Source organism: Chaetomium tenue (genome assembly GCF_020726465.1).
Source record: "Chaetomium tenue strain MPI-SDFR-AT-0079 chromosome Unknown F5144scaffold_4, whole genome shotgun sequence".
Taxonomy (NCBI): Eukaryota; Fungi; Ascomycota; class Sordariomycetes; order Sordariales; family Chaetomiaceae; genus Chaetomium; species Chaetomium tenue.
In genome coordinates this window covers 1,021,463-1,047,297 of record NW_027117332.1, presented here as the reverse complement: position 1 = coordinate 1,047,297, position 25,835 = coordinate 1,021,463, and the positions used below count along the sequence as shown (strand labels likewise).

Genomic DNA, 25,835 nt, shown 5'->3' with positions numbered 1-25,835 from the left:
GTGTTTTCCTTGGGGGTAATTGCCTCGTGTTGTCTCTGTCTGTCTATTTGTGTCGCATGGGTGTTGTATATAATGAGGGTTAGCATTAGCATTAGCATTATTGGCATTGTTCTCCGGGTTGGTTGATGTAGTCGACTTTGTTAGTGCTGAGTGACTTTGGTCGTGCACAGTAACCGGTGTCTAACTTGAATCTGAACCATGGTAGTTTCAAGACAAAATCTCCTAATATGGCACACCTGACACAAGCAACAATGACGACGACCATGACAGTAAGATGAACGCCAACAACATCAATTTCTACCGTACACCAACCAACCAACCAACAAACACTTATTATTTACTTCCTCCGCTTCCCCCCACCACCCCCCGAATCACCCGGCTTCCTCTTGCGCCCCTCACGCTCCCAATACGCCTTATTCTCCCTGCGCTCCTTATTCTCCAACCGCTCCTCAATCCCCGCAATCTTCTTCTTGTACTCCTCGCGCTTCTCATCCTTCTTGGCCTTGCGCTTAGCAACCTGTTCCTTGCGCACAGTCGTAAGCTTCTGCATGAGGTCGCGGGCCTTGCGCTCCTCGCCCCCGCCGACGGTGACAACGGCTCGTTTCTGCAGGTACGTCTCCTTCTTCTGGGCCTTGGTGCGCACGAGCTGCGACTTGAAGGGTAGGCTGGCGGCGACGGCCTTGGGCACGCGCAGGGGGTTGAAGTGGCGCGTCTGGCGCTCGATCTTGCGGTACTGGCTGTTTTTGAGTAAGGGCGTGGCTAGGTCCTGGTCGCGGCGGATCTCGCCCGTCGACCGCATGCTCTGCCAGCCGATGAGGTTGGTGGCTGGATTGTAGAAGCGGTGCGGCTTGATCGGGTACCAGGCGCGGAGGAAGACGATGTCGCTGAGCAGGATCTTGTCCTCAAAGGTGGCGCGGAAGTGGCCGTCTGGTTTGGCGAGGGCCCGCTTGATCTGGCCGCGGATGCCTGAGACGGTCTTGATGGCGGCGCCTTCGAACTTGGCGATTTCGAGGGAAGAGTTGAACATGTCCTTGATGAAGGCCGTGTTCTTGAAGATCTTGTACGGCGTGCCGGTCTGTGGCGTGTTAGTATGGATATTGGTAGTTCATCAGAAGGGTTTACGCACAAGCTTGAGCTTCTTGACAATCTCGGTGGATTCGTCAACGCTCAATACCGTCCCCGTTGCCGCGATCCGGAAGCCCGGGTTGGAGGACGAGAAGGACTGGAAGCAGGCGAAACCTGTATTGGGCGCAATCAAGGGCCCGTGGAAGGTGCCGAAGCAGTGCATGTGCTCAGGGGTGTACTTGAGCATCCTGTTCCGCGTCCGGGAGTCCGAGATGGAGTAGATCGGGAGCGATTGGAACCGTCGCCAGCCGAGTGAGAAGATAAGGGGGTCGCCCGTTTTGACTGTGAAAAGAATTAGCATTGCAATAGCCCACGGGACCGCTTTCAGCACTTACGAATCTTCTTGTGCCAACGGTGCCTCTTGATTCTAACCTGGACAAACCCGAACCTGTCCTCTGTTGGCGACAAACCACCCACAATGATGGGCAGCCGCGCTTGGAACCGGTTGACGAACTCGGCCGGGACGCCCTCGAGAACCAACTTGGCGTACTTGCCGGCCCGGAGGCCCTCAACGGCTAACCGCTGGCTCTCGTCGAGCTCCTCGAACTCGGCCTTGTTGATGTCCTGCTGCTTCTGCAACATGGCCTTTTGCGCGTCGTACCACTCGTCCTCGGCGAAATCTTGGTCTCCACCCTCTCTCCTTGACACGGCCTTGTCGTTCTTGAAGCCCTCGCGATCTTCCTCCTCGAACCGAAGCCTGAGTTCTTCTTTACGGCGGGCGTTCTTTTCTCGCTCCGCTTCCAGGTTTTCTTCTGGCTCCTCTTCGCTCTTCTCTTCCTCCTGTTCGAGGCCGTGTGACTCTCCAGTTTCGAGATCCTCGAAGGCACCGTCACCCTCATCGTCTTCGTCCTCATCCCCAAAGCCGTCCTCGTCCTCCTCGCCGAACTCTTCGTCACCACCATCCTCATCAACTAGATTAGCTGTGGCGAACCTGCTGCGGAGGGCTTCGACGGCATCCTCGCTCGACCATCTCGCGGCTAGGTCTTCATAGTCGAAACGAGGTATCGACCGGTCCTCGACTAGATCCTCCCTATTGTCGTTTCCTGTCCTCCGGAAAAAGGTATCGTCATCCTGCTCGATATCCTCTTCCTCCTCCTCATCCTCTTCGCCCCTCCACTTTTGGAGCGCTTCCTTTGGCGTCAGGGACGTATCGTACATAAACCGAGCAAGGTCAACTGCCCGGTAAGGGCGTCTCTTCCCGTGGAGCATCTTTGCCCGCTCCATCATGTTGTCTTTCCACCTGACAGCTGCGCCCTCTTCGTCCGAGTCAAACTCCTCATCCTCGTCGTCCTCGTCCTCTTCCAGGCCTTCTTCCCCGGACAAGGAACCCAGATCGGAGTCGCTATCGGCGAAGGCGACGTCATCCCCTTGGTCTTTATCGGCCTGTTTCCGGAACATTTTGCCCAACTTCTGCTCGTCGAACTCGGCCTCGACGTCGGACCCTTCCTCGTCCTCTTCGCCGCTAACAAATCCCTCGTCTTCAGGCACGTCCTCTTCGCCATCAGAAGCATCCCGCTCAAGGAAGCGAGCCGTTCTTTGGCTTTTCCTCCCGCTGTCAGCCTCTTCCAGGACCTCGGCGATCTGTTCTCCGGTGGCGAAAAGTTTGACACCCTTGTCAGTGTAACCGAGAAGCCTCCTTTCGGCCTGGAGATCAACAATAAGCTGCTCGCCCTCGCCGCGCTCGACACCCTCAACATCCTTGTCGAAAGCAAAACCCTTCTCTCGAGTGATGACGATGTGGTCGCCAGTGATCTTCATGCCGCTCCGGTCGGCCATGGGCGCCCACAGCCTTTTGTCTTTCTCGTCCAAGCGCCTCCTGCCCGTTTTCCCGGTGATTTTGGCGAGCGCTTGGTCCATGGCGGGTGTCGGACAAGGATCCGGCAACACCTCCATATTGGATATTGTGAAGTCTCCCAGGCCAGCAATGTGTACCCTCTGCCCTTGGGCAGCAAAGTTGGTGCCGCGCAAGTAGCCGGAGAGTTCGATAGACCGGTCGCAGTTCTCGTCCTCCTCAATCTTGGTGGGGTGGGTGATGTCTCGGTAGTTGTCGATGATGGTGTAGGGATGCGAGTTTCTCCACACAAGCGGTCGGGGGTTCTTCATGACGGAGAGGAAGCGGGAGAGGTTGTGGATTTCGCGGTCGGGGTAGCGGCCGTTTAGAACGCCGGAGAGGTAGAATAGATGAGCGCCCTGGTAGAGCTCACTCCATAACCTGTGCTTTAGCCTCTTCTTGGCATCCTTGAGTGCCTGCGGTTTCCTAAACAGGTCAAGGTGGGTGAGGATACCAAAGACGTTGCCCGGCATACCAGTGGCGGCGAGGATGTTGAGGAACTCCATCGTCTCCATCTCGAAGCCGTAGTTCCCGTCAATCATCAGCAGCACAATATCAGCCACCTTCGCAATGTCAACCATCGCTTCTAGCTCGTTCGGGCACTCGATAAAGGTCAACCGTTGCTTCTTAGAGGTGACGACCGTGATAGGCCCCACCGGGTCCGAGATGGTTTCTTTCGCATAGCGGCGGATCAGGGATTTACTATTCGGTCACTCATATTAGCGACCCATGACTCCCATGTGTAAAAGTTAGGGAGGTATTCACAGAAGTGTAGTTTTTCCCACGCCCGGAGGGCCGACGATGGTAACGAGTCGCGGGGGCGGGTCATCGGGTAGGCGGTCGACGAGGGGAACGTGGAGGCGCTTCTCTTTGATCTAGGGTATGTCGCGTCAGTGCCGGGGCCTTTGGAGATGCGCCAGGGAGGAGGGTATGCGTACATCGTGGGAGCGCGCCGCTTGTTTCGCGAGCTTGCCGGGGTTGGAAAAAGCGAAGGCTTTTGGATTTTGGCCTGAAGTTGCGCGCGCTGCTGTTAGTTTGGAATAAAACCAGCGGATGGCAAGATGGAATACCGACCACCTTGATGTTGTGTCTTCTTCTCCTTGGACTTCTTGGACGCCCGGTGAGGCTTATGTGCTTGCCCGTCCATGTTGGGACCCCTTTTCTGCTGCGTCGAATGGTGGCTGCACCAAATCCAAGTCGAGTCGCAACAGCCTCTCGCCTCAATCCAATTCCTCATGCAGAGCTCCAGAAATTTTTGGGCGGCAGGCGGGTGCGATAAGCGATAAGCTTATCAGCATTGACCCCACATGTGATGGGCAGGCACCAGATGCCTGGATGCCCAGCCGCCCACCCGATGCACAGGTCACGTGGGAGTCATGTGAGAGGATCGGCGGGCCCTGGCCCCTTCCCCTTTCGGTCTCCTTTTCTCCTCCCTCAATGGAAGCCAGTTGTGGGCCACGTTGATTCAGTTGCACCGTGCAATCTACGACAACGTAGGAGAGTGTTAGACAAGGTGAAATCTTGCAAAGAATTCAATACCATGGTCCTCGAGTCGGAGACGACTCCCAAGCCGTTGGTTGGCGTACCTATAATGCCTCCGGATCGCCCCGAATCTGGTTCGAGATTCGAGGCGCAAGGCGCGGGGATCCCGAAGCTAAGCGTAACATTAGTGGATAGAAACAGCCTGAAAGTTCATGCCTTACCTGGTTGCGGGCACCATTGTCACACGACTCAGAGCTGAGCTGCTGAGTTGCCAGACGCATGACGTATGCCCCTCTTCTGTGGTCCTCACATGCCGCGTCACGCAAACTGGGCCTCCAACTCGGCCCAAACAAGAAGCTGCGAAACCGTTGGTGTTTATAAGTAGCAGCCAACGCCCAACTCTCAAGAAGCCTCTACTCATTCCCCAAGTCTTTCAGATCACTCGCATCCAAGAAACCCACAGACAATTCCACCAAATACCTAACCACAACCACCACCAGACAGGCCCAAAAGCAACCATGCCTTCCTACATTGTATGCCCCCTCCCGCGGCATACCCATACGTTGTCCCGGGAATGCTGACAGAATGACACAGATTACCTGCAAGAAGGACGCCAGTGATGACCAGGTCGAGGCGTAAGAAACCCTTTCCAACTACCATACTTGTTAGGTACTAATACGACGCAGGGCCAAGCAGCATGCCCGCGACCAAGGCGGCCAGATCGGGCACGAGTACAGCCTGATCAAGGGCTTCCAGTAAGAGATCTCCAACTACCGCCGACAAACCGCGACAATGCTAACGGGATAACGCGCAGGGTCACTTTCCCCGAGGACACTGTCCAGACAATGAAGAGCCATGACAGTGTCGATGCCGTCGAATTGGACAAGGAGGTCCGAACCCAATAGGGGGGACAATATGTAGTGCGGGGCATGTTGGCGGGGCAGGCGGGGTGGTGTTGCTGAACTGAGCTGAGCGACTTCGGCGCTCATCAAGGTGCTGAGTTGACAGTGAGACAGTCAAGCCTCCTCCAGTTGGGGGGATTTATCATATTAGCTAATTGGACTGTGCTGCCCTTTGATTGACCGACAGTCTGGTCATCCGTCCACAACTTGATGGAGAGCTTGCATTGGTTTCCCTTAAGTTTACCAATGCTTCTCGATTCATGTGTGGACTCTGCTGTTCTTGCCATTCCCTTCGTCGGGTTTGAAGTCCGCTACGTATGTACCTTGGGAACTTAGGGAGCAAAGGCGGTGACCCGATGTGGTTGAACCCTGTCGTCATAGTCTCCGGCTTAGTGGAGATTTCTCATTCAAGCCTGTTCGATGCTCCTGACATGTGCCTCTAGGAAGAGTCACATCAGCCCTCAACACCGCAGCTTACGGCGTAAATTCAAACGCTTCTGCGTTCTATTCCTCTTTACTCTTATCTATGCCTCTCCGAGCACTAGCTTGCCAATCCTCTCCGCTCGCTCATACCTCATTCGACCTAGAAATCGCCGCCATCTAACTGCCCCGCGATTTTCATCATTTTTGACTCTACCCTTCTGAGCAAGCCAATATGTCAACATGAGGTACCCGATTTTTAGGCCGCTGTGCTTTAACCCCAGCCCTGTCCGAGGATTTAATCATGCCCGGCGAGCATCCTCAACCCTACAAAATCTAAAGGATGCCTCGGTTGCCCACCACCAACCACAAAGCCACCCACAACGCGACCGCGAACGGCGCCGCTACGATCACGATGTCGTCCCTCACTTAGCAAGGCAACCATTGCATCCCCTGAGCCTCGTCGATCTAGTCAAGTAACTTCCCATTCCTTCTTCCCCCGCTCCTTCCGTGGTTGCTGACGGTGTTTACTTTACCCAGACACGGCCGCCCTCCCCTCTCCGCCGAGGCCTTGTTGGCGTCGGCCCGCTTCACACTTTCGCTGTTACCGATTCGGCTGGCACATCGCATACAAGCGCTACGCAACCTCCCGTACATCGTCGTTTCAAATCCAAACATCAGCAAAATCTACAACAACTACCAACACTCGCTCTCGACTCTGCTACCATGGCAAGGGCGCACCATCAGCAACCTGGAGGACGAGATACGCTTTACCGAGGTGCTGGCTGAGCTAGTGCAGACGCACACCGATACCATTCCCATCCTCGCCCGCGGCTTCCTCGAGTGTCGCAAGTACATCTCGCCCTCCGAGGTGACCCGCTTCCTCGACCAGCATCTACGTGCCCGTATCGGCACGCGCCTCGTCGCCGAGCAGCACATTGCCCTACATTTTAGCAGCACGCCGCACTTCGACCCGGCCGCGAGCCCAACCCCGTGCCCGGAACACCCCAGTTATATCGGCGTGATCGACACCGCCCTACGTCCCGCCTCCACCATCGACTCGTGCGGCGGCTTCGTCGCCGACATCTGCGAGCTCAACTACGGCGTCCGCCCGCAGTGGGTTGTCGACGGGGAGCCGGACACCACCTTTGCCTTCATACCCATGCACCTCGAGTACATCGTCACGGAGCTGCTCAAGAACGCGTTCCGCGCGACCGTCGAAAACGGCATGAGCCGCGAGCCCGTCGTCATCACAATCGCCCCAGAACCGCCCGATGTCAAGCCAGCCCGCCACCACCAACACCAACAACAACAACAACAACAACAGCAAAGCCACGTCCATCTCGCCCCCCCGCACGAAGACCGCGGCGTCTTTAGCCGCGACGCCATCGCCCCGCTGGACGATAATGCCCCCGGCGTGACCATCCGCATCCGCGACCGCGGCGGCGGCATCAGCTCCGACATCTTGCCACACATCTGGAGCTACTCCTTCACCACCTTCAGCGATTCGGACGACGACGTCCCCGGGGGCAGTAATAGCAGCAGCAGCAGCATGTTCGGCGGCGGCAGCTACGGCGACGCTCTGAACGTTATTTCGGCCGCTAGCAACGGAAGCAGTTCTATTGCCGGTCTAGGCTACGGTCTGCCTCTGAGCCGCGCCTATGCCGAGTATTTTGGCGGTGGTATCGGGGTGCAGAGCCTGCATGGGTGGGGGACCGATGTGTATTTGCGGCTGAAGGGGGTGGGCAAGATTGAGTGAGTCTACTGTTTTTACTTCGCTTTTCGGTTGATGAAAGGTAGTATACCTGGAAGGATCTCCTGCTTCCGGGGGATTGAAACCTTCTTAAGGAAGAATGCTGATATAAGAGGGGCTCAGGCAAGAAACGACGGCCGTGAGAAAGGCACAAGGCGGTGGTGGTAAGGACTGAGCAAATCGGGAGCGGATGCATGGACTATGTTTACACGAGAGGAAGAACCACAGTTGAGTTTACCGGCGTTTTTGGCAGAGGGGGATAGGATATGATAACCACGGCGTTGTGGATTAGCGAAGGGATTCAGCGAAAAGGAGACCGGAGAGTCATCCCCATAAACATGTTCCACAACTGGTTTCGCATCTGGCGACTGCGACATTTGCACACGAGGTGAACGGGTCAACAACGACAACCACCCTACTAATTGCTGCATCATTAAACATGAAATATATTTCCCGCTCGCATTCCTCGGCCGACCCCGAAATGAGACAAACGATGCCAATAATACGTCTGGGCACTGAACGCCACGCTTCCCAACCCGGGAATATGGCAAGCAATTACAAACAACCAAGGACTGAGGCGTTTGGGAATTCAGCTCTGGATGGCGAGGGGCACTTGTCTCGCGGGCTCGGAAAGCAGTTATCGCTCCCGAGACATGACCGTTTCCGAGCTGCTTTCCAAAACCGGACTGACATTGTGTAGGGCTGCATTCGAGCTGAGGGAGGTGAGCAACATGCACAATATCAATTTTGTCACACTTGGCCGCTGGGGGGCCGAGACCCGACGGTGCTCGCTTTGACCGAATCCTCATGACGGCGTTGTTCCTCAGCTTGCTTTGAACTTCTTCCCCACACGGGATAATAAGCTAGGCCTGCCTGCCATCTAGCAATATATCCGTCTCTGATTTGTTGAGCACCGAGGTGGCTTACGGTGCTTCATGGATGGACCTGGATTATCCGCCTCTCCCACCCCCAACCATACTCGACTGGGCGTGTTTGGAAAACTTGCATCGAGTTATGCACATACGCCTAGATCCGTGACATTTGTCTTCGCTGCGGATGGCACTGCTAAAAACGGTTTGCTTGTGCGCCACCTCGTCATACTAGGGCCCGACACAGATCGCCAGGATCGCCAGGATCGCGAAGTTCGTTGTGACCAACATCCAACATCTCCTAGATTTGCCTCAACACCAACATGCGGAACAGTATCACCCGGATGCTTACGCAGGTAAGCCGCAGAGGGCTACATAAGGGCGACATAAGGGCTACATATAAACAATATGCTGCCGACAAAGGCGACAATGCTAGCGAGAGACGCTACCAGGCTGAAGCCAATCGCGCTGTTACAAAAGAGAACATCACTTCCGTCCGAAAGGCCCCGGAGCGGCAGGCCCCTCAAACGGTTCTGCATCCCGCCCAGGAACCATTGCTTCAGCCTCTAAGCAAGGGCCGTCGAGGACAGTGTTCTAGAGCGAGCTCACGGAATGGGAAGCTGGAATGTCGCCCCCTCTTTCAACGACACCGCCAACGCCACATGCTGCTTCGCGAACAAGCCCTCTCATCCCGCGGCAAACGCCGCTAAGCTTCTAGGCTGGTTGGCTTGAGGACGCTCTCCTAGGGAGCCATGTGTCGAGCGGTGGGGTTTCAACGGCTAGCGATGGCCGCTTCGTGATGGCAAACAAAGGGCGCGCAGGGATACCTACCGACGCCCAATACCTCTTTTGGCTCTTTGTCCGCCCGCCGCGGAGTTGCCCTGGAGCAGCTGCACACTTAAAGCCTTCGCACCAGACATTGCTCACGAAGCCAGGCGGGACTCGGGCTGCCCTGGTCTGTTCATCTGTTTCAAGTCAATGTTTGTTTTACCCAGCAGCATGCAATCGATCGACGCCACAAGCAGGCCCGTCTCCCCCAAAACCATCATCCCTCGTCACGGTTGCAGCACCGAGGAATCCCGGCCGCGGCCCCTCCTCCGTCTCAGCACCACCATGCCGCCCGCGAAGCCCAAGCCTACGGGCTCCTGCCAACTGCTGTCTCCAACAAGCACTTACACGCAGACCGTCCCGGCCCTGGACCCCCGGCCGCTGGAAGACCTGCACCGCGAGCGGTCCTACCTCCTCCACGACCTCCACAAGCAGGAGGTTCGCGCAACGCGGTTATTCCACCGCTACGCAGCCGTCGAAGCCCGCCTCGCAGCCGCAGCCGCCTCCTCGTCTACAGAGTCAAGACGGTGCAGGAAAGAGGCCTCGCTGGTCCGGGCCAAGATCGCCGAGAGCACGCAGCAGGAGCAGCTCCTCCATCTTCGTCTGGGCGAGATCCACGTCGAGCTGCAGAACAGAGAGCGTTGGCTGCTGGTCCACCAGCACCAGCACCAGCCAGCCGCTCAGACACCGGTCACTTACTCGCCCGTCACTGCCTACTCCCCCATCACCCCCTACTCCCCGATAGCCACCTACTCCCCCCTCGCCACCCACCCCCCCGCTCCCTTCCCCTTCCCAACCCCCTTTACAGCAACCCCCTTCTCAAACCCAACCCCCACCCCCACCCTCAACTCAACCCCCAACCCAACCCGCCACTCAACGCACGAAGCAGTATGCACCCTCAGCCCCTGCCGCGAGGAAATGACCCCCGTCACACCTGCTGCGACTGCGACAGACTATTTCTCGTGTGGCTCGGATTCGGCCAGGTCGGGGTCGTTGCTGAGTCCGCTGTCGCCGTGTTTTGAGCCGGGGTTTGGGTTTGGGTTTGTGGTGGCTGGGGTGGAGGGGGAGGGTGTTGTAGGGCTGGAGGAGGGGGTTGTGGAGGGTGGTGAGGGTGGTGAGGGTGGTGAGGGTGGTGAGGGTGGTGAGGGTGGTGAGGGTGGTGAGGATGTTGAGAAGGGGGGGTATGAGGAGGGTATGAGTGGTGAGGGTATGGGTGGTGAGGGTATGGGTGGTGAGGGTATGAGCGGCGAGGTGGCGGGCGAGGAGGTAGAGATGGAGAACGAGGTTGGTGGGGAGGTGAATGGGGTTGAAGTGAGGATCGAAGAAGGAGAAGGTGTGGAAGACGGTGCGGTGTATGAGGAGAGGATGGAAAATGGGGAGGTGATGGGGGAGGAGGTGGACGAAAGAGCGGGGGAGGGGTTAGAAAATGGAGAGACTGGGGCGATAGTGGAAGAGGGGAAGGGGGAGGCTTTGATTTGGGTACAGCTCGTTGACGAGCCGGTTGCAGCCGGGCCGAGACACGGCGAGGTTCGTGACGGGGAAAGGGAACGGGTAGGGCTCGACAACGGGGAAGGGGGATCCGATTCCACCGCGGAGAAGGAGACGGAGTGCAGGGCGGCCAGTAACAACGAGACCAACGGTGCCAATGCTGTTGATGACAGCAGAGACAGCGACAGTCCCTCCAAATGGGACTCTGACGCGGAGGACACGCTGGCGTGGAGGGATAAGCTGCGCAGGGTCTCTCTTTATCTGCCAAAGTCACTCAAGGCAAAGGACAAGCGGTTGAGCTTGCCTTATTTCAAGAATATGTGGTCGAGGTCACGCGGGGGCAGTTTACAGTCGACGGCTGGCTAGGAGGCGGGTAATAATGTATGGTATCATGAACTCAAGATTGATTCATCCTGTCTATATGTTCATGAAAGGGGAGCAGATTCGCTGATGGGTTTAATGATATTTATCTGGCTATTTGAATACCTACCTAGTGCACACCGGAACCTCTTAGACTTAATTCACAGAAGACTAAGTCAAAAGCCCCTCGCAAGGAGAGTGTAACGAGGCTTTAACTGCGGCCAGCCCACTCAGTAAACCCCACCCCTAATACTGCTTCCTTAGATACTCTCCTCCCCTTTCACCCTTGCCAGCAGCTCGCTCATGATCGTACCGCCGGTCCAGTACTTCTTCCCCACTGCAAGTTCCTGCCAGTATTCTGACTCATATATCGTGCATTTAATAGCATATGCCACGTAATAGAACTGCAGCTCATCGGGCTTGATCGCCGTCTCTTTGACCGGGTTCCCCTTTGCGTCTCGCATAATCAGACCAAGCTCCCCCGTCTCAAAAGCATCCTCATCCAACACGAGCAGCCACGCCGAGCCCCTCACTGCAGACTGCATTATTAAGTCCTCATACTCCTCATCGTCAACCTCCTCCCCCGGCTCCTTGTGCATTGTCGCAAATTCCCTCACGGTCTCAACATCCCCATCGGTGAACCGGCGATCTGGCACCCGCGCCGCCAACTCCGGCAGCAGCGTGTACACCCGCTGCCAGTCCTCCCCAACATTAAACAGCGCCGGGTCATCCAGCACGGAGTGCCACTCATCCTCAGGCTGGATCTGGGACCCCTCGCACTCATCCAGATCCAGCCAGCCCCGAAGCTTAGCGTCATCGGCAGCACCGCCGCCATAATACGTTCTGAGGATTAGCCACTGGTGGAAGCCGCTGTTTGGAACCACGTAGGTGGCGGCGATGCGGCGCAGCTTCTGTGGTCGCCACGGTGCTAGGATCTCGGCGATCTCGGTCTCTGTGGGTATGCGAGACGGCGGGGAAGCCAATAGCTCCGGGTCAAGTACGTCCTCGTCGATGTACGCTGCGACCAGCGCAGCGCGTTGCTCGTCGGGGCTGAGCTTGGATGAGGGGTCCCATTTGCGCTGGGGGGGTCAGTGGTGATTACGGTTAGGTCGTCGGATGGGGATGAAGAGTGGTGGCGGAGGAGGACTACCTAGTTAAAATGGATCACTCACAATCAAGTACTGCTCTACAGGGAGAGCACCCCACGCAGGCGGTTCTGTCTCATCGCTAGTGCTCATTTTGCTATTGAGTGAATGGAGTCGATGACGCCGATGATTCGAACTCTACGAGGGGCGAGGTCAAGAGGTTTGAGGAGTTGGAAACAGCATGAATAGATAGGTATTTAAACACCCAGCGTGGTTGCCTGGGAGCTTGTGTTCGTTTTGGCCCCCATTCTCAAGCGTATAACCCATATTGTCGAATCATTTAAAAAGCCATGCACCGGGTTATACCTCCATTACTATTACGTGGATCTAACTTTAGACTCAATCAAAGTTAGGTAGTGTGAATATTAGATTTAGACAGGCTTCAGGCTCCAGATATCTAAGTTTCCAACTCAGTGCTTAAGACTCTGAATTCGAGATTTACGACCAGGACATAACGGAAACTGACGACTAAGCCCGCTCTTCCCAGACATCCAAAAGTCCAAAGTTCTTTGAGGTCCAGTCACCTCAAGACCTCGGGACCGAACAGCCACTACCAAACCCCCGACCCGTTACACAAACAAGGGAAGAAGGGGGCTTTGTCTCATCGCCCAGGGCGGCCCAGCACCACCAACCCTCCCACCTCAGCTTCCAGAACAGCACAAAAGAACACACGAGATAGATATGGTATCAAGCAAACTCGCCAAACTGCCCGTCATCAAAGCCTAGCTGCTGAGCGCTCAGCCTCTTCTGGGCCCTGACCTCCCGCGCGCTAGGCGGCGGCGGCGGCGGCAGGGCAAACGACGCCAGGCTCTGCCCCCCCTCCCCCTCCTTCTTCTCGCCCTGCGAGTCCGACCTGCCCGCGCGGCGCCCAAACCTCGTCCCTGCCAGGTTCACCGTAATCGTCTCCCCCTCCTTCAAACTCAAATCCCTCTTCTCCTCCCCGGCCCCCAACCCCCCCAACAAATTCCCCCCAGCACCACCCCCACCAACACCACCACCACCCACCCCCAACCCACCACCCCCCGACCCCACCCCGCTCCCACCCCCCGGAGGGGCCCAACCCAACGCCCTCCCCGCCTCCTGCAGCGCGACCCCAAAATCAAACGCCTCACTCCGCTCCTCAAACCCGACCCCCAGCGTGGCCTTGTGTCCCGAGGCCGGGTCGCGCACGCGCAGGGCAAAGAAGCGCGAGCTGTCGGTGGTGGGCTCGACGGCGGCGGCGGCGGTGTAGGGCGCGGCGGCGAAGAGCGAGCCCGTGGAGGGGTCTTCGAGCAGGATGTCGACTTTGAGGTGTTGCGGGGCGTCGTCGGGGTTGGGGTCGTCGGTTTGGGGGGTGGTGGTTGGTGGTTCGGGGGTGGGGGTGGTGGGGGTGGGTTGGGATGATGGGGAGGAGGTGAAGGAGGTTTCGAGGACGCGAAGGCGCGCGGTGAAGATGTGGTTGCGGGGGTCGGTCGTCCAGGAGGCGGCGGCGTAGCCTGCTGTGGTGGAGACGGCGTCGCGCGGGAGGGAGTAGACGTGCACTTTGTTGGTTATGTCTGGGTTGGTTGTTAGCTGGTTGTGCTATTTGGAGGGCATTGCAACTGGGCATGAGGGAGGAGGAGGGAGGGAAAGGTAAGCGAGAGAAGCAAGTCTTACGGAGAATGCGTACAATCGCGTCAGGGGGAAGAGGGCGGCCCGTTGCCGGGTCCATGATCGCTGAGGGGTCCATCTTGTGTTGTAGTGTTTTCCCGTTACCTGGGCGAGGTGATCGGAGAGTCAAGCAAGCAAAGTAAAGTAATTCCAAGGTCAGGTAATTCTAAGCTTTACCGCCCCGGCACTCGACCGGGGATGCAATATGCCGGCTCCTGGTGGGGAATCGGATCGGTGCCTGCTTCACTGCCCGAACGACCCCGCCATGCCCCTCCCACGGGTACCTCACTGTGCGCGACTGCGGGGCATAAAGATAAAAGGGCGGTGTGTTCCGGCAGAATGCCTCGAGCCCGAGTCAATTGAGCTTTGAGTCACAAGCTAGAACTGCTGTGATCAGATGAAGTAGTTTGGTGGCGCATTACCATATAAACATAAACACACGCTTTGCTTGGGATCAAACAGCGCTCAGATCCCCCGCCTCTCCACACTCAAGCTTCTTCTCTCCATCACCCCGATTCATCTTTCCATCGCCCAGATTCAGTATTCTTTACCCCGCGGTTTCTCTATCAACTATAAAGACGCCCATTATCAACCCTCAGTTTTCGCAACCGCATGCTCTGTCGAAATCGGCTTCCTACCTTTGGAGTTTCCTTCTTTTTCACAATCAATACCATGGCGGCCGACAACTCGTCACAACCAGCACCAGCTTCAGGGGCTGCAATCCAACAACTCCCTGTTCGATCAAGTCCCACATCCAACCCCTCGCAGCGTGAGGATGGGGCGGCATTCGAGTGAGGACTGCTCTAACTTCGAGTTGCACTTTGTCAAATCAAATCTGTGCTAACAAGAGGCAGCATCGTCCGTACCTATCGCGACCTCCTCAACTCCGACCGTGAGCTCACGATGGGCGTCGCCGCCATCGAGTCCCTCATCGAACTACTCCGGGAAACATCCTCTTCAACCGCCATGGAGCTTGTCGAAATTGTTAAGAAAGAAAAGGCCAAACTCCTCGCTTCGGCACCCAACCCACTCCCGCTGCTAGCCGGGGCCGATCTGTTCGAGCAATACCTGCTGCGATCGCTTAGAGGGCCGACCGCAACAACTACGTCGAGCGGGTCTGACCGTGTGCTCAGCTTCGAGGAGACTCGCCAGCATCTTCTCGACAACAAAGACCTTTTTGCCCAACGTGCCAAAGCCGACCGGGATAGTATCGCCATATGGGGTAGCCGGTACGTGTCAGACAGCTGCGTGGTGCTCACGGCGGGGGGCAGCCGGACGGTGACCAAGATCCTGCTCCGGGCGGCGGCCGACCAGAGCAAGCACTTCAAGGTCATCTACATCGTCGACGGGCACAACAAGCGCAGCGACGTGGCCGTGGCGCAGCTGCGCGAGGCCGGGCTCGAGGTTGAGACCATCTCACCGCACAAGGTGGCCTACGTGCTCGGGAACCAGAAGCAGATCAACCTGGTACTGGTGGGCACCGAGGTGGTGATGCAGAACGGCGGCATCATCTCGGGCATGGGCACGGCGCAGCTCGCGCACCTGACCAAGACGGTCAAGGGGGGCATCAAGCGCTTCTACGTCGCCGCCGAGACCCACAAGATCTGCCGCAAGACCCCAATCGCCTACCCCATGGTCAACCGCGTCGGCGTCCGCCAGAAGGACATCAGCAAGTTCGACAACATCGGCGTCAAACCGGTCGTCGGCCCGGGCTCTTCCGACACGGGCCCGGACATCGTCGACGTGGTTGCCGAGCTGGACGAGGTCGACTACACGGACCCGGAGCTTATTGACGGTATCATCACCGAGCAGGGCGTCAAGATGACGTCGCAGATCTGGGAGATGGTGGATAACTACATCTGAAGGAGGAGGGAGAGCGTCTGGCGAGCGAGCGAGGGAGCCAATACGGTTGCCTACTTGTTTGCCTTTTCTTTCCCGTCGTTCAGAGTGTAGACTGGCCAATTTGAGCTAATTGGCGTCAAGCGAGGTAGCATGATTAGGCGTTTTGGTTCGGGAAAAGGGGGGGGCTAGGTCAAAGGGGAGTCGGATGGGGGAGGTCCTGCGTGTTGTAGCTTGTTTATTTCCAACAATATCATCTGCCGTTGCAAGCGCGAGTACTAGGACTCTCCGAGCCTGTCTATCTTTCTATCTCGAGCCTGTACACATCGGATTCAGTCAATTCGAGGAACGTGGCAGCCCGCGGCCCACGATTACTACGCAACAACGGCTCCCATGCAACCCCACCGCCGAGGACGTGGGTGGGCGCCGGCCCTCCGGGCGTGGGGTGTCGGATCCCATTGGCCCAGATGACGTCGACGATGGCCTGCATGGCCCTGCAAGGGGTCCATTCAGGAAAGCCGCGACAGCTCCTAGTGCACCAAACCATCCTCAACACCCATCAGCCCAGGTCTTGCTGCGGCTTATAATGAAGTGAGCAAGACTCCTCGTATAATTTCCAAGGTTCTTGCATCGTCTTGTTACCCCCTGGCCCCACACACAAAGCAACCCGTTGAGCGATTTCAAAGCGAGCACTGGGGACGGATTTATCATGCATCTCCGGGGGTTGGTGGTGGTGGTGCTGGGTTTCTTTCACGTTCGCGTCTCGAGGAAGGGGACTCGGCAAGCATCCCACACCGTGGCTCCTCCCTTTCATCTCCGTCAACGCGGGGTCTCCCGAGGCCGAGAGGGGTAAGAGGAGGGGTTGTCGGTGTCATTGGTCTGTCCGTGATTTGTTGAGGGATGTTTGCTCCGTTCAATTGATGCATCCGCCGGTGTGATCCGGGTTCCTGTTGGTGGTGGTGGTATAGGTCCTTGCTTAGAGCAGCTTACTCACCTAGAAGGTAGTTACACTGGGAGATTCTCGGGATGATCGATCTTGAAAGCTGCATCGGAAAGTGTTTGGTCTCGGATTGGAGAGGGACAAGCCTCGGCGATGACGATGCAACAAGGTCTGGTCCGCCTTGCAGGCTCTAAAATGTGCACATGATGAATGGTGGTTCGATGGATGGCAGTTCCATGCCCTGACATGAACAACCTCTAGTAGCCGTTCCCGCCACGGTCCAGGCAGGGCCGGGCAGCCTGGGGCGGCGGCACACGCACTGACGCCCACACCCACTCCACCCACTGAGAGATGCGCTAGTTAGCCGCCCCACCAGGCAGCTTAAGCCGGGCGTGGGGCCGCTGGCACTCGCCAACCCGATCCTCTCCTGTGATTTGTCCCTTGCATCATCAACTCCCACTCCCATCAGCACGCCCGCGATGCCCGTGGTCATTCCATGACAAAAGGAATTCAGCCGTTCCATGCAGTCGCTCACCAGACTTGCCGTGGGGCCTGCATCCGTTTCTGAATTTGTTCTGGAATGGAACCGGATGGTTCACGGTGCTCCACGGTGTCATCAACATAGCAGACGAACGCGGATCCATATTCCCAGACCCCCGATGCTAGGTGTTTCCGGGGGGCAAGATTACCTACTCAACTCTCGGCGATATGGTAACTGAGTCCAGGGCTTTCCATGCCAGAGCTTGCCAGTGCTTGCCAGGAAGGTAACTAACAAGATCCGACTGTTCCTTCTGTTCCAGCCCTGTTACACACTGGAGGCAGGTACGCAGGTAGTCTTGCCCCTCCAGAGCTTCCTTCCTCAACAGTCTGTTTGGCAAACTCTTCAATCATCCCATCTCCCTAGCCACTTCCATCCTCAGCGACTATCTTTTGATCTGTTCGAATTGACAACTACCACAACCCATTCAATTGAAATCCAACAGCGGGTCTGCTATTACCAACCCGCGGGGTCTAAAAATAACGGCACCCCTCTGACGTGAACGGCACTGCCTTCCAAGGTCCAGCGTGTCCACAATCGGTACCTGGATTCCAGCGCCCTAGCATATACATTGCGGGTACATGTACTAGAACATGGGATCGACCACGGTCTTACCCGTGAACGCGTTTGGGTGGGTGAGAGGCAATGTACACATACAACCGGAAGGTCCTCCCTCCCGAGGTCACTGCCCTGACTTATAGGGAGGGTAGGTGGCCCAGAGGAGTCCCATCGCCCCATCTTTGTCTTCCAAGTTGCTCCATCGGTACTTGAGTCCTACATCCAAAACAATTAGCTATATAGTATAGCATTCGCCATTCCAGTTTGTTCAAGCCCTCAGATCCTACCTAGCTCTCAACAGCCAGTCCCACGAGAGACAAAACATGCCTGTCGTTCAAGAAGCCACCGTGACGCCACAGGGCGCCATGCCCCGCCTGGGGGCCATCAAGGAGAAGCAGGGGATGTCAGATCTTCACACCGCTGTCCATCCAAAGCTCGACATCATTGACATCCGCCGTGCCGCGGTCGAGCTCAACCTCAAGGCCGAGGTGCTGTCCTCGTTTCACAAGGAGGATGGCCCTAGGAAGCTCCCCACCCTCCTACTCTACGATGAGAGGGGCCTGCAGTTGTTTGAGAAAGTGAGGCGTTCCTTGAGCCCCCCCTTTGGGTCCCGGCTTCTCAAGGGGTGGCGTGTTCACCCCACGCTAACTCAAAAAACCCCTACACTAGATCACCTACCTGGACGAGTACTACCTGACCAATGACGAGATCGAGGTGCTCACGTCGGATGCCGTCGACATTGCCAAGGGTATCCCGTCAGGGGCCATGATCATTGAGCTCGGCAGCGGGTCAGTGACATAACATGCCAACACACCCCGGATGCGGCACCCGCATGGTAGTCGTTAAAGTGGCCGTGACCGTGATCAACTAACCTCCCTGTCCAGCAACCTCCGGAAAGTGAACCTGCTTCTGCAGGCACTCGAAGACGCAGCCAAGAATATCGACTACTACGCATTGGACCTCTCCCAGCAGGAACTCGAGCGTACCCTTGCCCAGCTACCCTCCTACAAGCACGTCCGCGCCCACGGACTGCTCGGGACCTATGATGACGGTCAAGTCTGGCTCAAGAACCCGGCCATTGCCTCGCGCCAAAAGTGCATTATGAGCCTCGGATCCAGCGTTGGTGAGTTGGTCGCCGTGTGACCGAGGCCCCCTGCCCGCCTGACACGACTCTTGCAGGCAACTTTGACCGGGGCGATGCCGCCGCCTTTCTCAAGGGCTTTTCCGATGTCCTTGGCCCCGGCGACACCATGCTCCTTGGCATGGATGCTTGTGATGACCCAGCTAGGGTGTAGTAAGTAGTGTTGATGAACGCCCGGCTGCTCTAGAAACGTCGGGACACTAACGGGGAGTTAGCCACGCGTATAATGGTATGTATTCATGGGCTGTGATTTGCGCGTACTGACTCTAACCGTTTCAACACATTGAAGACAAGGAGGGCGTTACCCATCAGTATGCCAACCACTTCAAACCCCCTGCAGCATTTAACATGCTAGTAGATGATGGGTTCATGTGACCGGGTGCTGACGAATCCAGATTTATTCTGAATGGTCTCCGTCATGCCAACAGGGTTCTCGGGGAGACGGCCTTCGTCGAGAAAGACTGGCGCGTCATTGGCGAGTATGTGTACGACGCCGAGGGCGGCCGCCACCAGGCCTTCTATGCCCCGGTGCGTGACACGACCGTCATGGGCGAGCGGGTCCAACCCCACGAGCGGATCCAGGTCGAACAGAGCCTCAAGTACTCGGCTGCAGAATCGGAAGAGCTCTGGAAGCTTTCCGGTATGACAGAAATTGCCCAATGGAGGCACCGCAAGGAATACGGTGAGTACCTTGTTTTTTTCATTACCCTCTAAAAAAGGGGTTTCACCTGCGGCATCTCCCTTTTGAGCCAGCCACATCACTTTTCTGAGACGCACCCCACGCCTTTTGGTCGCACGGGGCCGGTCACACGACCCGGCTTATAAGTGAACCATGGCGGCGTTGTCGTCAATGGCTTATTGGTGGCTGCCGGGCTGCGGGGTCGGTACTGCGGCCCCCTCCGGGGGGAACCCTACCTCTCGGGACCCCTTATCTGAACCGTTTGGGAACCATTTCAACTGACGTGATCGCGCCCTGGAGGCCTTCATATGCTCGCCAAACCGAAAATGGCATTCAGCCTTATCCCCTCTGTCTACGCCCGCACCGCACTCCCGTCCCTCGAGGATTGGGAGGGCCTGTGGGCTGCTTGGGACGTTGTCACCCGTGACATGCTGCCTCCCGAGGAGTTCCTCGGGAAGCCTATCAAGCTCCGCAACGCATGCATCTTTTATCTCGGCCACATCCCCACCTTTCTCGACATCCAGCTCAGCAAGACCACCAACACGCCGCCCACCGACCCGGCCCAGTACTACACCATCTTCGAGCGCGGCATTGACCCGGACGTCGACAACCCGGAGCTGTGCCACGCCCACTCCGAGGTCCCGGACGAGTGGCCGCCCGTCGACGAGATCCGCGCCTACCAGGGCCGTGTGCGCGCCCGCCTCCAGGCACTCTACGCCGACGGCATCGCCGCCATCCCCCGCCATGTCGGCCGCGCCGTTTGGGTCGGTTTCGAGCATGAGGCCATGCACCTCGAGACCCTGCTATACATGATGCTCCAGAGTAATAAGACTCACCCGCCCCCGTCTGTTCCTGTGCCGGACTTTGAGAAGCTCGCTGCCAAGGCCCGCGCGGAAAGGGTTCCGAATGAGTGGTTTGATGTTCCTGAGCAGCAGATCATCATTGGGTTGAATGATCCGGAGGATGGGACTGACGTTGATGTTACCTATGGCTGGTGAGTTGTTTCTAGCTAGACCATTTGATGGCGTTTGTTGCTGATGATGGTGGCTAGGGACAATGAGAAGCCCGTGAGACAGGCCAAAGTCAATGCCTTCCAGGCGCAGGGCAGGCCTATCAGCAACGAGGAGGTAGGTATTTCTGAAGGCACTGAGGTCCGTAGTATTGATGGCTGACTTTATCAGTATGCGCAATACATGTACAGCTCTCACATCGCCAAGGTCCCGGCCTCGTGGGCTCAAGACCTCAGCGCGTCGGCGGAGGAGAAAGCAGCTAACGGCACCGAGACTAACGGCCATGCTAACGGCGGCACTAACGGCGCGGCTGGTGGTGCTAACATCGCCCTCCCCGAGTCCTTCCTCAACGGCAAGGCCGTCCGCACCGTCTACGGGCTCGTGCCCCTGAAGCACGCCCTCGACTGGCCCGTGTTTGCGTCCTACGACGAGCTGGCCGGTTGCGCCGCGTGGATGGGCGGCCGCATCCCGACCTTTGAGGAAGCCCGCAGCGTCTACACCTACGCCGAGGCCCTCAAGAAGAAGCAGGCCGAGAACCAGCTTGGAAAGACGGTCCCGGCCGTGAACAGGTGAGTCGTGGCTTGTCTTGTGGGTTAGTTTTAGGAAAAGAAGTGGCGCTGACGGTGGAAAGTCATCTCTGTAATAACGGCATCGAGATCTCGCCCCCGGCCACCCCGCCCGGCGTCAGCAGCGCTGCTGAAGCCGAAGCCGAAGCCAGCGTCCAAGAACCGCCATTTGTCGACTTGGATGGCACGAATATCGGCTTCCGCCACTGGCGTATGTGAAACCCCCTTTTCCCCTTGCCTCGTTATTGCAAACCTGAAGATCTATCATCGCCCTACTTCCCGCAGCACTTCTCACCCCCCTTTCTTGTCCCTACATAGAAAATAAACTAACACCCAAAAAAGACCCTACCACCGTCACCTCCCGCGGTAACCAACTGGCGGGCCAGGCCGGCATGGGCGGCGTGTGGGAGTGGACCAGCAGCGCGTTGCGGAAGTGGGAGGGATTCGAGCCCATGCCGTTGTACCCTGGGTACACGGCCGACTTTTTTGACGACAAGCACAATATTGTGCTGGGCGGGTCGTGGGCGACGCATCCGAGGATTGCGGGGAGGCGCACTTTGTGAGTCTTTTTTGAGTTTCTGTTTTGCTATCTGGTGGTTTGGTCCCTTTCTATCTTTCCTTTTCTCTCTCCCCTCTCGTCATATATGGATACTACCCTTAACCTCCCTTCCTCTCACCTACATTCTATTCTATCTCTACCTCACCTCTCGATCGCCTTTTCTCTCATCTGCCTCGTCTTGAACTCTTCTATTAAAGCCAAAAGACAAGACCGATCTACTAACACTAGCCTCACAGTGTCAACTGGTACCAGCGCAACTACCCCTACGCCTGGGTTGGTGCAAGGCTCGTGCGGGATGTTGAGTGAGGGTTTCGTGTAGGAAAAGTGTTTAGTACTACATTCGTTCTCTGAAGCGCAGTTGAGTATCGTTTTGGTTGGCTCTAGCGACACAGTTTGGATGAGAGCCAGTTAAATAACAGCGTTGGCTTCTTTCTTTTCTCCTTTTCGTTGTGTTGTATCGAGAGAGCTCAGTCTTTTTTTACTCCGCTACGGATTAGTCGTTGACCTACACTCCTTCACTACTTGGAAGTATCAGGGCGAAGAATTGATAATGAACGGAGATTTTGAGGGAAGTCTGTTCACTTGAACAGCGTACTCCGTTAGGTTAGGGGTGTGACGATTGACCTGAGTAGTTTTTGGAACGTGATACCCCGTTCAAACTGGTGTCAGGGACCACAGAGCGGGACACATACAATCGTATTTCGTAAACGGAAGCGAGCTGGTAATCGAGATGGCCCTCAGTAAGACGGCATTCATATGCATCCCGACAACTTTAGCGATTGGAGGGAAAGAAGGCCATGCTTGACCGTCGGGGATGGTCGGCTCCGCTCGGACTGTCGGGGACTTTGTCGTCGGCCGGGATAAGCTTGAAACAACACCTTGATCCTGGCTGATACGCCTATGCAGAACCAAGTAACTCGTCCCCAACAAATCAGTCAGCCTCACGTGAACCCGCGACCTCGTTTCCCCATTTGGGTTTAGAATCCCAACACGTTTGTTCCCGGCGCGTCCAACGGAACATGACGTGTCCTACGCTGCGGGGTTGCCGGACGAAAGAGGCTGACCGAGTAGGACTTTGGATCCTGGCGCCGGGAATCCTCCAGTTAGGAGCCGCTTAGATCCGAATACTAGTGTGGGTGTAGGTTAGCGAAGCTGCATCCTCGAGATATGATGTTCTCCCTTTCCCCAAGTCAGCGCCCCTCTCGTATTTGACTGTGGGATACAAGTAATATTCCCTACCTCCGAATATCTCCCCCATATATATCCATCTCCCATACCCCTCCTCCGACGCCTCCCCCCTCATCATCACCAACCCCAACCTCCCCTCACCACCCCTCTCATATCTCACAACCCACCATCTTCTCAAAGCCCACAATGACGACCCCCACCCCCGCCTCACCCCCCCTCCAAACCTACCGCGGCAACTGCCACTGCGGCGCCTTCGTCTACGAGGTCGAGGTCCCCGAGATCACCTCCGCCGGCGACTGCAACTGCAGCATCTGCTACAAGCGCGGCTACCTGTGGCTGGTGCCCAAGAAGCCGGTGGTGGTGGTTAAGGATGAAGGGAAGTTGGTCGGGTATAGTTTTGCGTCGGGGGCGTTGGATCATCAGGTTCGTTGGCTGGCTGGCTGTCTCCGGGTTGACGGTTGACTGACGTGTGGGTTTAGTTTTGTGGGAACTGTGGGACGACGGTTCTGGCGAAGAGTGGGATGTTTCCGGCGGGGGTGGGGATTAATGTGAGTTTTGTCTGTCTGTCTGGGGGGTAGGGGGTGTGTTTGTGTGTGGGTGTTTAACAGAAGGTGTGGGAATAGGCGCGGACGATTCAGAAGCTCGACCTCTGGAGCCTCGAGGTCAAGACGTAGGTATCCCCCCCTCACCCCTTGTCGACTGCTATTGACACAAGCTGGCTTAGGTCAAAGGGCGATACATACGGCACGCCGTATGCCGCGCCCCCTTTCTCGGGTGACGAGCCCGCCCCAGCTGGCTTCGAGGACGGCAAGACCTACCACGGGAGCTGCCATTGCGGCGCCGTGACCACGTCAGTGAGGGTCAAGGGCTCCCTCGGGGACGGCACCTACGACGGCCGCCTCATGGAGTGCAACTGCAGCTACTGCCGAACGGTATGCGCCCCCCTTTTCACTGCTTTTAGGCCGTAGACTAACCAACCCTCCCAATAGGGCGGTTTTGTCTGGATCTACCCCCAGTCAAACCAGCTGGCCATCCAGGGCCGCGACAACCTATCGTACTACAAATTCGGCAACAACATCTGGCGCAAGCTGTTCTGCAAGACCTGTGGCGTGTACATTGGCTCGGAGGTCAACCCGGACCTGACCGCGGAAGAAATCGCCGCGCTGCCGGAGATGTACCAGCAGTTCCGGACCAACCACATCAACACACAACCCCTCAACCTCCGCCTGATCAACGGACTCAACGTGAAATCTCTCGAGCCGGGCCGCGGAGACGGATGGTCTAAGCAGGATCCCCCGTATGTGTATCCTTAGAATAGGGCGAGATGTAGCTTGGTCATTCGGCCAGAATAGAGATGGCAGTGTAGCAAAGCGAATAAAGCCTGGATGCCCCCTTAAATACAGTATTTACACCCCGTGCCTGACCCTCAACCACCTCATAACCCCCACCACCACCACCCGCCTCACTCCAACTCATCCCTCCACGGAATCGAATCCTGCGCACCCGCCTTCTCCACCGTCTTCGCCGCCGCCTTATTCGCCCTCCTCACCGCCGCCTCAATATCAAACCCCTCCCCCTTCCCTCCCGCCACCACATCCAGCGCATACCTCCCCACAAACGTATCCCCCGCCGCCGTCGTATCCACCACAACCGCCCTCTCCGCGGGCACCAACCCGCTCCTCCCATCCCTCGCCCTATAATACACCCCCCTGCCCCCCAACGTAATAATCACATTCTCCACGCCACTCTCCACAAACCCCGTCGCCACCGCCTCCAGCCCCTCCACCTCATCCAGCACCCGCTCCTCCACATCCCCCAAGATCGCCGCCTCCGTCTCGTTCACCACCAGATGCGCCAGCCCTAGATACGCCTCCGCCGGCAGCGGACGCGCCGGCGCGGGGTTGAGCAGCACCGGAACACGCTGGGCGCGCGCGGCGGCGAGGGCGGCGAGCACGGTGGCGAAGGGGATCTCGAGCTGCATGATGAGGAGGTCGGGCAGGCGGTGGTTGGTGGGGCTGGAGTTGGGGCTGGTCGGGGTGCGCAGCAGGTCGAGGGATTGCACGTCGGCGGGCTGCAGCGCGTGGTTGGCGCCGGGGGACAGCACGATGCGGTTCTCGCCCGTGGGCTTGTCGACGATGATGAGCGCGACGCCGGTTTTGAGGCCCTGCCGCGCGGAGACGCCGGACACGGAGACGCCGTAGCTGGTGAGGCTGGCTTGGAGTTGCGTGCCGTGGCCGTCGGCGCCGACGCTGGGGTGGGTTAGTTGGGTGGGTGGTGTGGGTGGGGGGTGATGGTGATGGCGGCGTGGAAAGGGGGAAGAAAACAAGACAACGACTTACCACCCAACCATAGCCACCCTCGCCGTCTCCCCCCCCTCAACACCCGGCGTAGGCCTCGCCCGCGAGAGCTTCGCACTATATCCCACAAACAACGTCAGCACCCCTGCCACGCCAAACCATCACCATCACCACTCCCACCCTCACAAACATACATCCCCCACCCCTCCCAAGCAACAAAGAAAAAGAAGGATCCAAACATACCACGCCACCGCCTGATTCGCCCCCTTCCCACCAGGGGACGTCGCGAACTCGTCCGCCGTAAGGGTCTCGCCCGGCAGGGGGTCTGTGATAATAATACATACCCCTCGTTAGCAAAGGTCTAGAGAGTGCCAGTGCGAGGGAAACTGATATCACATACGGTGCGGGACGTAGGCGACGAGGTCCATGTTGAGGGAGCCGAGGACGGTGATTTGCGGGATGGAGGTCATTTTGGCGGTTGTTGGCTTGGGGTTCCTTGGATTTTGGTTGGGTTGGTGTTTTTGTTTATCGGTGATTTAAGGGGTTGGTGGTGGTGAAATCACAACTTGATGTGTGTGAGATGAAGATGAGATGAGATGAGATGCTTGAGTGGTGGGGTGATGTTGAGTTGAACTTGCGGCCCGAGGTGAGTGGGGTATATAGGTACATATATTAGTGGATGTATGGA

General features: G+C 57.2%; 13 protein-coding genes across 13 annotated transcripts; 8 read left to right on the top strand and 5 right to left on the bottom strand.

The window, feature by feature from the left end:
- Positions 1-337: 337 nt before the first annotated feature.
- Positions 338-4,103, bottom strand: F5144DRAFT_491744 (uncharacterized protein; the record flags this gene model as incomplete). The annotated part of the gene is made up of 7 exons (XM_066785880.1): positions 338-523; positions 644-1,075; positions 1,127-1,407; positions 1,461-3,658; positions 3,722-3,831; positions 3,895-3,965; positions 4,031-4,103. The coding sequence occupies 7 exons, from the start codon at positions 4,101-4,103 to the stop codon at positions 338-340; spliced, it is 3,351 nt and encodes a 1,116-aa protein (XP_066642706.1).
- An 853-nt stretch (positions 4,104-4,956) lies between these two features.
- F5144DRAFT_602378 (uncharacterized protein) lies at positions 4,957-5,343 on the top strand (the record flags this gene model as incomplete). The annotated part of the gene is made up of 4 exons (XM_066791199.1): positions 4,957-4,971; positions 5,033-5,073; positions 5,125-5,193; positions 5,253-5,343. The coding sequence occupies 4 exons, from the start codon at positions 4,957-4,959 to the stop codon at positions 5,341-5,343; spliced, it is 216 nt and encodes a 71-aa protein (XP_066642705.1).
- Positions 5,344-5,861: 518 nt separating this feature from the next.
- Positions 5,862-7,576, top strand: F5144DRAFT_223714 (branched-chain alpha-ketoacid dehydrogenase). Its single transcript, XM_066783156.1, has 2 exons — positions 5,862-6,236; positions 6,301-7,576. The coding sequence occupies exons 1-2, from the start codon at positions 6,004-6,006 to the stop codon at positions 7,517-7,519; spliced, it is 1,452 nt and encodes a 483-aa protein (XP_066642704.1). The 5' UTR covers positions 5,862-6,003; the 3' UTR covers positions 7,520-7,576.
- F5144DRAFT_223715 (uncharacterized protein) lies at positions 7,577-8,514 on the bottom strand. The gene has a single exon (XM_066783157.1). The coding sequence runs from the start codon at positions 8,320-8,322 to the stop codon at positions 7,633-7,635; it is 690 nt and encodes a 229-aa protein (XP_066642703.1). The 5' UTR covers positions 8,323-8,514; the 3' UTR covers positions 7,577-7,632.
- F5144DRAFT_223594 (uncharacterized protein) lies at positions 8,460-9,226 on the top strand. Its single transcript, XM_066783155.1, has one exon. It carries the CDS (start codon positions 8,706-8,708, stop codon positions 9,090-9,092), a length of 387 nt encoding a protein of 128 aa, XP_066642702.1. The 5' UTR covers positions 8,460-8,705; the 3' UTR covers positions 9,093-9,226.
- A 269-nt stretch (positions 9,227-9,495) lies between these two features.
- Positions 9,496-11,064, top strand: F5144DRAFT_547655 (uncharacterized protein; the record flags this gene model as incomplete). Its single annotated transcript, XM_066787483.1, has 2 exons — positions 9,496-10,494; positions 10,696-11,064. 2 exons carry the CDS (start codon positions 9,496-9,498, stop codon positions 11,062-11,064), a joined length of 1,368 nt encoding a protein of 455 aa, XP_066642701.1.
- Positions 11,065-11,186: 122 nt separating this feature from the next.
- F5144DRAFT_571503 (uncharacterized protein) lies at positions 11,187-12,384 on the bottom strand. Its single transcript, XM_066788836.1, has 2 exons — positions 12,231-12,384; positions 11,187-12,137 (listed from the first exon to the last, which is right to left on the bottom strand). The coding sequence occupies exons 1-2, from the start codon at positions 12,294-12,296 to the stop codon at positions 11,319-11,321; spliced, it is 885 nt and encodes a 294-aa protein (XP_066642700.1). The 5' UTR covers positions 12,297-12,384; the 3' UTR covers positions 11,187-11,318.
- Positions 12,385-12,498: 114 nt separating this feature from the next.
- On the bottom strand, positions 12,499-14,136 carry F5144DRAFT_532370 (uncharacterized protein). Its single transcript, XM_066786964.1, has 2 exons — positions 13,839-14,136; positions 12,499-13,738 (listed from the first exon to the last, which is right to left on the bottom strand). Exons 1-2 carry the CDS (start codon positions 13,909-13,911, stop codon positions 12,891-12,893), a joined length of 921 nt encoding a protein of 306 aa, XP_066642699.1. The 5' UTR covers positions 13,912-14,136; the 3' UTR covers positions 12,499-12,890.
- Positions 14,137-15,949, top strand: F5144DRAFT_571500 (uncharacterized protein). The gene is made up of 2 exons (XM_066788835.1): positions 14,137-14,623; positions 14,687-15,949. Exons 1-2 carry the CDS (start codon positions 14,445-14,447, stop codon positions 15,693-15,695), a joined length of 1,188 nt encoding a protein of 395 aa, XP_066642698.1. The 5' UTR covers positions 14,137-14,444; the 3' UTR covers positions 15,696-15,949.
- Positions 15,788-16,377, top strand: F5144DRAFT_223523 (uncharacterized protein). The gene has a single exon (XM_066783154.1). It carries the CDS (start codon positions 15,880-15,882, stop codon positions 16,264-16,266), a length of 387 nt encoding a protein of 128 aa, XP_066642697.1. The 5' UTR covers positions 15,788-15,879; the 3' UTR covers positions 16,267-16,377.
- A 1,653-nt stretch (positions 16,378-18,030) lies between these two features.
- On the top strand, positions 18,031-21,968 carry F5144DRAFT_489575 (C-type lectin protein; the record flags this gene model as incomplete). The annotated part of the gene is made up of 13 exons (XM_066785741.1): positions 18,031-18,285; positions 18,377-18,495; positions 18,592-18,830; positions 18,887-19,001; positions 19,064-19,077; positions 19,138-19,159; positions 19,244-19,530; positions 19,828-20,521; positions 20,579-20,654; positions 20,709-21,106; positions 21,169-21,314; positions 21,446-21,662; positions 21,899-21,968. The coding sequence occupies 13 exons, from the start codon at positions 18,031-18,033 to the stop codon at positions 21,966-21,968; spliced, it is 2,652 nt and encodes an 883-aa protein (XP_066642696.1).
- Positions 21,969-22,539: 571 nt separating this feature from the next.
- On the top strand, positions 22,540-24,163 carry F5144DRAFT_612196 (Mss4-like protein; the record flags this gene model as incomplete). The annotated part of the gene is made up of 5 exons (XM_066791713.1): positions 22,540-23,273; positions 23,330-23,398; positions 23,474-23,520; positions 23,575-23,782; positions 23,840-24,163. Exons 1-5 carry the CDS (start codon positions 23,037-23,039, stop codon positions 24,161-24,163), a joined length of 885 nt encoding a protein of 294 aa, XP_066642695.1. The 5' UTR covers positions 22,540-23,036.
- A 149-nt stretch (positions 24,164-24,312) lies between these two features.
- Positions 24,313-25,575, bottom strand: F5144DRAFT_592547 (Ribokinase-like protein; the record flags this gene model as incomplete). Its single annotated transcript, XM_066790372.1, has 4 exons — positions 24,313-25,099; positions 25,190-25,264; positions 25,391-25,472; positions 25,548-25,575. The coding sequence occupies 4 exons, from the start codon at positions 25,573-25,575 to the stop codon at positions 24,313-24,315; spliced, it is 972 nt and encodes a 323-aa protein (XP_066642694.1).
- Between the last annotated feature and the right edge of the window lie 260 nt (positions 25,576-25,835).